This window comes from Homalodisca vitripennis, chromosome 4, assembly GCF_021130785.1.
Source record: "Homalodisca vitripennis isolate AUS2020 chromosome 4, UT_GWSS_2.1, whole genome shotgun sequence".
Lineage (NCBI taxonomy): Eukaryota > Metazoa > Arthropoda > Insecta > Hemiptera > Cicadellidae > Homalodisca > Homalodisca vitripennis.
In genome coordinates this window covers 29,431,843-29,444,000 of record NC_060210.1, presented here as the reverse complement: position 1 = coordinate 29,444,000, position 12,158 = coordinate 29,431,843, and the positions used below count along the sequence as shown (strand labels likewise).

General features: G+C 31.8%; 1 protein-coding gene across 1 annotated transcript in view; it reads right to left on the bottom strand.

Annotated features, from left to right (window-relative positions):
* LOC124359086 (WD repeat and FYVE domain-containing protein 3-like) overlaps positions 1-12,158 on the bottom strand; it is a 178,529-nt gene that overhangs the window by 126,473 nt on the left and 39,898 nt on the right. The window contains 6 exon segments of the mRNA XM_046811521.1: positions 37-341; positions 2,711-2,853; positions 4,344-4,415; positions 4,540-4,692; positions 6,021-6,165; positions 10,506-10,654. Of these exon segments, the coding sequence (XP_046667477.1) occupies positions 37-341; positions 2,711-2,853; positions 4,344-4,415; positions 4,540-4,692; positions 6,021-6,165; positions 10,506-10,654 (967 nt within the window).

Sequence of the window (12,158 nt, the reverse complement as noted above, 5' to 3'; positions counted from 1 at the left end):
TATTGGAAGAGGCTTAAAACTCTTACAAAAGCTTACCAGAGCCGATGCCACCGACCACGTTACTGTCTGGAGCTGTGAGTGTGGCTACATTGACTACAGAAGGTCCTGTGGGGCTCTGTGGTGCAACACTGGGTAGGTAGAGACAGCCGAACCCCTCAGCCACCATGTCCATCTCTACAAACGGTGGGAGAGGGGAGTTGCCGTGAGATCGAGGAGTTGTCATGGAGACCAGAGTCTTAATACGGGTGAGTGGCACTGGTCCACCTACACTGCGGCTACCAGAGTGGAACAGTGTGTCCATCGGCAGACAACACAGCGGTGAGCCCAGCCGGAGGAACTCTCTGGTAACAAACCACAGATTACCATTAAATATATCTAGTATTACTGCATAATATTACAAAATGTACAAAGCTATATTACATATAAAAATATAATTCAAATTACATTTTTGAGGTTTCATACTTTCTTAATTATTCAACTTATAAAAAAAATAATTTTATACTCTTATTAAATAATGATTATGATTAGGAGACCTTATTATTAGGTCTAGGTGTGAAATTGAACATCATTCTAGTAGTCTTCAAATCAAATATTAAAGTTGTTTTTTTATTATAAACCGTTTTAAATATTTGGTTGGATAGTTTAAAAATACTAAAATACTTTTGGGTAGTAAAATAAGTGTTATATTTTTAGTTTTTACTTAGTAACCAGTTTCATTTTTTAATATATATATATATATATATATATATATATATATAAAATGTGTATAAATGGCAATAGCCGAATTTAATTTTTAATAAACATTGAATCACAAAAAGTACTTGCTCCACCGGGACTCGAACCTGGATCTCTCACTTGCCGGGTGAATGTGCTATCATTACACCACAGAGCCCTCGCTTTTTACGATTCAATTATTTTGTATTTGGCCGTATCTGTCACATATGCGTTTAAATAACCAAACTAACATATAATCAGAAGACCAAATACCTGTCAAACAACTTTTGTTTACATTAATTAAATGTGTATAAATGGCAATAGCTGAATTTAATTTTTAATAAACATTGAATCACAAAAAGTACTTGCTCCGCCGGGACTTGAAACCGGATCTCTCACTTGCTGAGTGAATGTGCTACCATTACACCACAGAGCCCTCACTTTTTAATTATTTTTGTAACATGGTAGCGCATTCACCCGGCAAGTGAGAGATCCGGGTTCGAGTCCGGCGGAGCAAGTACTTTTTGTGATTGTATATACCCAATCGGTTTTAATATTAACTAATACATTCAATCTACTCTATATGATGTATTCACCATGTATTGATGAACGGTCCTCAACAGTATACTGTAGACTAGTAATACATTGACCAAGTCTGATTTACTAATTCACACTGACCAATCTTTATGGCAAATTCAATACATACTGCTGGATGATGCTGAACAGTAAAGAAAAGTTTGATTATTGACCAAGTACTGCAGAGTCATCCTGAACAACCCATACTGACCTGATTTACTAACTTATTCACACTGACTAATCTTTATGGCAAATTCATTACATACTGCTAGATGATGCTGAACAGTAAAGAAAAGTTTGATTATTGACCAAGTACTGCAGAGTCATCCTGAATAACCCATACTGACCTGATTTACTAACTTATTCACACTGACTAATCTTTATGGCAAATTCATTACATACTGTTGGATGATGCTGAACAGTAAAGAAAAGTTTGATTATTGACCAAGTACTGCAGTGTCATCCTGAACAACCCATACTGACCTGATTTACTAACTTATTCACACTGACTAATCTTTATGGCAAATTCATTACATACTGCTGGATGATGCTGAACAGTAAAGAAAAGTTTGATTATTGACCAAGTACTGCAGAGTCATCCTGAACAACCCATACTGACCTGATTTACTAACTTATTCACACTGACTAATCTTTATGGCAAATTCATTACATACTGCTGGATGATGCTGAACAGTAAAGAAAAGTTTGATTATTGACCAAGTACTGCAGAGTCATTCTGAACAACCCATACTGACCTGATTTACTGACTTATTCACACTGACTAATTTTTATAGGACATTGACAATATATTTCTAAGCGGTCCTACAAAATTTAGGCTGGTTATTAGAAATTTCTTATTTTCAGCATATTAAATGCCCAAGAAAATGGAACAAACCAGTTTTTTTTTACTAAATTTGTATTCAAAAGTTAAAAAAGATTTAATTTTAATTCCATTAATGGCCTATAAAATAGTAAAATAAGCATAAGGGATATATATTCTAAACAATATTAAATATTAGATTTGAATTAATAGGGCTCAAAGCCAAGCATTGTTACTAGTTGATAAATAGATCAGCAGACTTACCTATAAAAGTATCTTCTAAGGTCCACTGATTGAAAGAACTCATATATTACATACTAAATATTTTCGATTTGCAGTGAAATAGAAAACTTCTAACTATGTGTAAAATTATGTACCTTTATGTGTTCTTTCAATCAGTGGACCATAGAAAATAGTTTATAAGGTCAGTCTACTGATACTAATATTAAATATTAATTTTGTATAAAAATGTAATTACAAAAATGGAGATCCAAATAATACAATATAGACCTTTGAAGAATGTCTAGTAATGAAGAAATAGCAACATACAATGTTAGAGAATGAGAGAACTTTGACAATTTTATTTTTGTTGTTCAATACCTGAGGTCCTTGGGTTCCAGGTTTTGTGTGGCCAGTCGTTCGAACATGTACTGGAGGGAGGAGTGGAGGGGGTGAGTTTCCTGCTCCAGGGCTTTGTGACCCACAGACAGCAAATGAGATGGTTGTCCTGAGTCGCACATCACCTATACATGTACAACTAGATATTATCAAGCAATAGGGTAAAATTACATACAAGTTTTGACAGGCTAAAACATATAGTACAGTAGCACTTATATACCTTGAGTATCATACAATTTACTTTATCCAATATAATACAGTGAAGATATTATGTCTCCTTAAACTATTTATAAGTGGTGAAAAATCAATAGATTAGGACAATATCTACATACGTATTGTTTATACCATACAATACCATATATAAATATGCATAAATATGAACACGCACATTGTGGTAGCAAAAACGAGATCTGATAGTGCAATGGTTGGTTGTGTGTTGGGTGCTCTTTTGTTTATCAAAGGGATTTTGATTTTTTTGTTTGTAACATAATAATTTCTGTTCTTCTCCTACACTAAATTCTCTATACAGATCGCCAAGAAACCAAATAGTATTAGATATTTACTCATGGGTAGTAATACTAAAATTAAATATCCCTTTATAAAACAGTTTTAGACATTAACAGCTGCAGGGGTGCACCAACGGCAGGAGGGGAGAGAAACAAATAGAACCTGTCCCTCCCTAAGAGCATTTCATTTCAAAATAATCTTATGTCTATAGTCTATTTGTGACAAACATAACATTCATGTTGGAACTTTAAAATAAAAAAAAAAATACATAAATTCAAATTTTATAACTATTTTAATTTACGAAATATAAGACACTGCACTTAAATTCAGTTTTGTTCAAAACGCTAAATATCTTAATTTTACCATTACACAGGAAGTACGAAAATGAGGTTAGTTTTTACTATTTCTTGTGGCTACTACTTATACCCGATACTTTGATTAACCAGGTACAAGTTCTAAATGTACTCGTACCGATTTAGAATCATACATTACAGAGTACTCATAAATGGTACAAGTAGGCTACATGTTTCAGTTACTGTTACTGCTAAATGAGTCCGAGTATTTTTTACCAGCCAATTAATACTTATAAAACTAAAGTAATTATTTTTCTATTAAAGTATCCTCATACAAAAAGTTAGACGATAAAACATTTTAGCAATGGGTAATTTAAATACTGCGGGTCAGCAGTTGTCCGCAAATAGATGTGTTCCGTTGCTCTTACTTGAAGATTTGGTAGATCAGATACAACACATGATTTTTCAGTGTATTTTATTAATTTCTCTTAATTGTATTCATTAAGTAATAAATTAATTTAAAAATATTGGTGTCAGAATCAAGTGAAAAAAGAGCTGTGGTATCTTATGGCAAAACTAGCATTTAGTTCAAGTTAAAAAAGTAAAATTTATCTAATAAACATTTTAAAAACAAAATATTTTAAAAATTGTTGACTTTAACAAAAAAAGTCTAAAAATACAACAAATCCTAGAATTGAATGATATCTATATTTAGTGCATTAGAGTAACATCCAGTAATAAAGTTAAATTTTACCTGGTGTAGTACGTTTAGAAAATCGAAAATAATAAAATGTAACAGATGATAACTTGATTACCTGTTGGTTGCGTTCACTGCGCACAAGAGATTTAACCACCTCAGTCATGTACACTTGCAGAGTCAGCGATTGCTGAAATAGTACAAGAACAGTTACCTATTGCAAAAATTATTTCCACTTCATTAACAGCTAAAGAAGTAACAAAGAATTATCATAAAGATCATTGCAGAGATGTTATAGAGAGCTTTAAACATACCTGTGTCTCCTCCAAGTCCTGTATGGAAGGTATGAGTTGGAGCATGGCTATGACGACTCCGGAGTGAACCACCACAGGGTCAGGTGCTGGCGGTGTCAGGTTCAGAGAATTTATCCGACGGCCAGATGATGGAGACTCTAGAGAACGCTGACTCTGCAATGGTAATACAATCTTGAGCAAAATCTAAGAGTAAATTTGATTGCACTGCAGTTTAACATTTACTGAATAACATATTGCTTAGGTTAAAAGTGGGAGCATTAACCTGTGTCAATTGCATTTAAACTAAAAGGACACACTGCAAAGCGAACAATAAAAATAATTAAATGAAATTAAAAAAATAATGTATGGAGTACCAAAATAAAATATTTTAAAGTAATTAGAGCTTAATACAAAATTAGTTTTTGTTCATGTGAATCTTTCTTTAAATTTTAGTCTACTTAACTTTGTCACTAAAGTATTGGCTACTAAATTGATTCAAAACAGATCTTTTGTTGGAACTTACAGTTCCTTGGGATAAATAATTGCAAATCTGCACTTGGAAAAAACAAAAATATATACGTTGGTCCTTGGTTTGAAACCATATGGTTACCATACATAGTTTTACACTGGAGATTGGAAAAAAAGTAGTCACATAAATCTTTACAACACCTCTTAAAAAGTAATGAATTGTTGAGAAAGGTTGCGAATAAATTCAAAGTAGAAACACTGGAAATTAATGCACCTATGTAGAAGTAAACAGTGGGAAATGATAAGATGAGACTCCTAATGATTATGTACAAGATGTTATTTGCATGGATCCTGTTGGTAATATAATAAAGGTACTCGTTCCACTTCTTCCTCAAAAAAATACAATCAAGTAAATGTTTATATCATTGCCAATGCATATCAAAGTATTTGAACTGTTTATTTCTAAATATTAAAACTTCTTTCACTTAACAATTGAACAGAGCTTATGTAATATTATTTTAAGCCCCAAATGTTACTACACGTCTTGATTGCTGAGCTTCTATTGGCTATGATTTTGAAGGATGTACAGATTCAATTTGACTAATGAAATAAACAAACATTTTCAAATATAAATGTATATATTTAATGAGGCAGATTTCATCTACAGGCAAATCGACAAAATTTTAAAATTTAAATATTTGTATCGTTCCAAGAGTTATTAATGTTAATATTGTCCCTTCATTTAAAAATAATTTGGAATTAAAAAAGTTTATATTATAAAACATTTCCACAATTGTTCTTCTGAAATGTGTAATTAAAGTATTCTAATTATCATGGAGGATGCTCTACTATTAGTGGACAATGAAACTGCTATGTTTTGAGTATAGTTGGAATCTTTAATAAAAAAACTAAGTATAATATTATTAGAAATGCAATTTATATAACTCAGTAGTGAGATAAGTCTATGTATATAAATACCTACTGAAATTCACTATAGGAATATATACTAAAAATACTATAAGGCAATACAATACCTCAATATTTTGTCGTTTATGGGAGGGTGACTTAAACGACACAACATTCTGATTCGGCTTGTCGTATGTATCCAACGCTATGTTGTACAGCATTCGTAAAACAATGCATGCATACACCAGCTGTAGCGGCACATTCTCGGGTATTCTGTATAGGACATGACATATAAACATCATGAGCCAGAAGATACATTAAAGAACAGATGTCATTAACCCTCCGAGCGTCCATCATATTTTATGAAATGCACACCTGTTTTGTGAGGTTTTGCAGGCCCTCCTTGTAAAATCTATAATAAATCTAAATATTAAGTTAAATATAAAGTGTTGTATACAATTTTTTCTGCAAAGAACTGAGCTTTCAGACTGTGTAACTATAAAGTTAGAAAAATAATTCTCTTACCTTAGAAGTAAAGAAATTAAAATAAAATAAAAATAAAAAACTTTTCAAAAAAGTATGGACATGTATTTGAAATATTGAATATATTGAAAATTTAGAATAGCCAAATTATGGGAAACTTTGTCCTGAAGACAGAAATGTATAATGTTAAACAGTTTATATATATATATATATATATATAGTTTTTAATTTATACATATTTTTATTAAAAAGCGCACATTTGACAATTTTCCTAATTGCAGTAGTTATATAACACATTGATATAACAATGTTCTTAGTATTTTGCTATCAAATGTTATATATTGTTCACATACAAATCAGAGAATTCATATTCATTACCATCTAATTGGATATTATATATATATATATATATATATATATATATATATATATATATATATGAGATAGCTTCTAAAAGTATACTTTGAAGAAAATAAACAGAACATCTTTACAAAAAATATTATAAGATATTGAAATATAGCACAAACGTCACAATAACACACACACACAAAACAATTAATTAGTAACTATATAACTACGAATTGATAACTATATAGCAAAGAAAACAGCACAAAATACACTGTAAATGGTGAAATTTACTCTTTCGCATCTCAGCAACAACAACAAGGCTTATATGCTTCACTGGAAACAAAAGCTGATGAAAACGATGTAGACTAATGTTCAATACAGACTACGAGAAATCCAAAGACCACTAAACACAAAGTAAAACTCACGGGCTTTCGAGCTGTATAGGTTATACGGCGATTTGACCGGTATTAGCGTCGTAAAATGAATTTAAAGAGATGAATGTTCATAGTCGAAATTTTCGACGATGACGTTTAGTGAAAGTCCGAGTCGTCGAAAATATCGACGATGGACGCTTTAACGTACCTAATACCCTCAATGTTGGACATAATGTACTACTGAATTTGACATCAGTTCTATTAATACATTATATAGAAAAATATATCTCAAGTTTAAAACATGAGAATTAAATTATTAAATATTATCGGCTTTTGTGGGTCACTTATAAGATATGTCATCACATAGTGACTGACTTTTCAAATATAAACTCTGCATGTAGAGTACTGTATTTAATATCCGGTTATAGTGAAAAGACCATGAGTTTTACCCCATAAGATAAATGTTAAACATCAAACATTTTTAAGCCCTTATTTTTGTTTTAGAATTATGGTTGACATCTTGTTTTAATATGCAATACGCAATCAATATGCATCCATAATACTGCTTTTTCATTTTCTCGTAAAGTGTATACTTCTTGAGTATTTAAATGAGTATGATAAAGCAGTGGTGTATCTTAGGTATATAGCGCCCCTGGCAAGAATTTAAAATGGCGTCCTCAAAAGAATCCCCCAGGAAACATAGAATCCACCCTCTTTATCAATACAAAGAGATTGATATTTTCCCTTGTCATAAGAAAATGTGAAGGCATTTCTTGGCAAAAAAAAAAAAGATATATATATATATATATATATATATATATATATATATATACAAATAAATATAGGTAGGCAATACTGCTAATTTACAGAAATTTAAGAAAGAATGAAACTAAATTACAGCCCAGAATCAAAGGTATTAAGGATTAAGGAACAGAAACACACATTTAAATAAAAAAACTCATTATATTTACAAAGTCTATTTCAAAATACATTGAGTTGCTAGGAATACCTATATACAATTTAATTTAATGCTGTTATTAAGCTTGGTTAATCTACTTAAATCATACTTTCCTAGCTTTTATTTTTGCAAAATTACTTTATCTAAGTTAAGTTTTGCTACCTCTTCGTACTCAATCGATAAAATAGCTAAATTTGACAAACGTTCCTGTCCCACGGACGATCTTAAATAATTCTTGATGAGCTTTATTTTACTGAAGCTTTGCTCACAAGAGGCCACCGTAACAGGAAGTGTTAAGTAAATTCTAAGTGCTATTTGGATATTCGGCTATATATCTATCTATCAAAAGAAAGCTCTTGAATATTTTTAGGAATGTCAAGTGGTGTTGCTTTTTCAACACAGTTATAAGTTCTTTAGCTTGCATTCGAAAAATGTCCAATTCATTTGATTGCTCAACTACATCTACATCATAAGAATATTTAATCTGCAGCATCTTTACGGGGAACATCAATTAGCTCTTTTTTTTAGAGCTTCTCCCATTAGAAAATAGAATTTTGAAGATATTGATTGCTTCATACCTCTTTGTGAGTTCTGCTGTCAGGATTTGATCATAAACCAAATTTAGTTCCCTCTGAAACTCCTGTTTTGAGTCGAGATAGTCATCATGCGTTTGTTTGTTTGAATCTAAAAGACAATGGCTTATGATCTTCCATCTTTTTTTTCAACAAAATTATCATTGATACTGATTTCTTGAACTTGTTTTGTTGCATAGTCGATTGCTGGACCAATGCCTTCATCTCAGATTTCCTGAACCGTATTTGAAAATTCCTTCATCATTTTGCTAGCCTTGTCGACTGTAACAGTCTCTTTGTGAAGTGACTTGTTGATTTTATCAACTGAGACTACAATCCTTTCTCACAGATGCATAAGATATAAGAATGTACGAATTTTGTCTATAGTTACGTATTCAGCAGGCAACGTAAACATTTTTAATACAGATAGGGAGAATGTATTTAGTAGTTCAAATCAAATCAAAATCAAATCAAATTCTTTATTGTTCGTTGACATGAGACATGCATGGAACATGGTCAGATATTATAGAACCGATTAATACTAGACAGAAGAATACAACATCACACATTTAAATAACAGTAACAAACAGTTTAAAATATAAAATAGTACAACTTAAACTACAAAAAATCTTATCTATATCGTCCACTAGGCTGGAGCACCGCTCACCAGTTTGTTAATGGAGTAGAATGCTTGTCTTATTAGGTATTTTTTTAAGTTGTTTTTAAAAGACGTCTCAGTCTCGCACGCTGTGATACTAGAAGGCAAAGCATTAAAGATTTTAGGGCCCATATATGACATTGATTTTTTAAATGTGTTATTATGGTGTTGCGGAATGATTAGAGCATCTCTGTTTCTTGTAGAATACACGTGGTTAAATGATGGGAAGGATTGAAGGTTCTTAAATGTAAATGTGGCAACCGAATATATATAAAGTGATGGCAATGTCATTAGGCTTTCCCTAGGGAAAACCTCCCGACAGCTCTCACGATGACCCAGACCACACATCAGTCGAACAGCCTTCTTCTGCAGTTTAAAAACCCTACTGATCAACCTACCTGAAGCCGTCCCCCAGAAAATCAATCCATATGTTAAAATGGGCATAAAGTAACCAAAGTACACCAGCCTAACGGTATCTCTAGACAGAAAACTTGTTAGGTACCTTAAAGAGTAAATGCTGGCACCAAGTCTTTGACAGACATGACTGATGTGATTTGACCAATCAAATCTGGAATCAATGTGGAGTCCCAGGAAGCAGACCGTTGAAGAATGCTCGATAGGTATATTGTCAAGGAGAGTAACTAACGCACTCTCATTCTTGTGGGGTCTAAAGTGGACTATTGAGGTTTTTTTAGTCGATTGAGAAATAAATAGTTAGCAGAAAACCCTATGCTTAAATTTTTCGCAGAGAGATTGAGAAGTTTGGTCACCTCCTGATCAGTAATTCTAACTTTTTTGAAAACTTCCAGAGAATATAGTTAAAAGAGATGGATAAACAATAAAATGGGATGGATTCACACACATGTTCCATTACAAAAGAAGAAAGCCTTCAGTACCAGCCATTCCAGAATCACTACTTTTATTCATCCAAATTTGGTGTTATTCAGTTAATGACCTTAAGTCCTTAAAACTAAATATGTAGAAATAGGCCCTTGCTGAGATCATCTATATCTCACACTTGAGTGGGATACAGATCCACTGTTTCTGGACATCAATCCTAATGAAGATATATGAGCCAAAATATTTTTTTTCAAATTGGTTCAACTTGAAAGGTATTAATCAGCTAAAGATTCAATCTTTCTGGATATTCTTTCCAACTGCAACTCTTAGAATATTAAATTTAAATTGTACTAAAAATCCTGCATGCCATTGTGACTCACATTGGTTCCAAGATGTTGCCTGTGAAGAGGCTGTGGAACAGTTCCTCCTCCTTTGATGATACACAAGCCTCCTCACTGTCATCGATGACAGTCCGCAGTGAGAAACAGCCCAGTAGTCGCAGAGTGTCACACAGACTGGTCATGCAGATCTACAAGACCGAACAACATACATTTTCCATTAACATCTTCAGCTTTTGTATCTACATTGAGTTCTAATTTTCACATTTTAGTCAGGAATACAAGTTTCAATTCTGCATTATTATTAGTACAGACCATGTTTCAATTTAGCAAATATAGTTTGGCAATACACTTTGACCTAAATTAATAATCTACAATTGTTGCTACAGACAGCTAAAGAGGACTAATTAAATGCTTCATATTTAATGTGGTAATTATTGCTGTTCTTCCACAACAAAGCTGTTCCTGGTATCTTAATCTAATTACCTTGGCAAGTGTTTGTTATGAACTGAAATTCATCATGTCATTAATTTCATCACTAGTGACATTAGGCTTCTTCAATGTCCTGATTTTCCTTGCCACCACAAGTAGTTATTATCTAGAATTTTAGTCTATGAACTGTTTATGCTTATTGTGGTTTGGTAATCTCATTTTAGACAGCAAATCCAAGCAAAAGTTTTGTAAAATATACCCCAGTATGCCTTAGCAGTATAATTTAAACTTTGTTACTTTAAAAGCATAAAACAATAACAAGATTTTTCTAGATATTTTACTTTATCGTTTTCACTACTCTAGAACTAGTTAAAATCGTATCAAAACAAAGAAAAACTTCTCTAAGGAACAGTAATGTCACTGAAGACGATGAACTATTATTTTACTTTTCTCTGTTGCACAATTACCGACTCACCTAGTAGATAGGAGTTACGTATTGTGTGGTTGCAATAGTAATTTCTCTGTTGTTATTACATAATTTGTATCTTTTAGATTTATAATTATTTAGTGTGTAGAATAAACATTTGTGTAGTATTTTATAAATAATTGAAGTGAAAAATATAGAAGTTTGTTGAATTGATTGAATTTTTCAGGAACTGCAGGTTGGCCTATATGTTCATATAGGTTCAATATTTGTATTGCTGGGTAAATAATTTATCGTAAATTTCACAATGACTATTATTATCAGTATTTGATCAGTAGTGGCATTAGAAATGTACTGGGAATGAAATCAGGAGACAATGTTAGTTTGGTAGATATGGATGAAGTTTTATCTAACTTGAATGAACCATTGCCTAGTGAATTAATTGTGCCTAATCCTAGTGACTTTAAAAATAATAAAGATAAAACTACATTGTTGTACATTTTTTTACTCTTATATAATTGTATTTCTAAAGGCCTATAAATAATTTTTTGATGAAAACAAAATTGTTATCTAAAAACGTTAGGCCTTTATTCCACAGTAGTACTTTTGTTTGGCCATAAAAAATTGTATATAACAAAACTTCATAAATACAATTTTTTATTCCAAACATATTTATATTTTAGTAGAAAACTTAATTCATCAAATAGAATCCAAACTGTTATAATTTACATACAAAACGGTGCAATAAGAGGAAATTTGCATATTTTTCACTGGTCATGTAGATCTACAAGACCAAACAACGTACATTTTCCATTAACATCTTCAGCTTTTGCAACTAC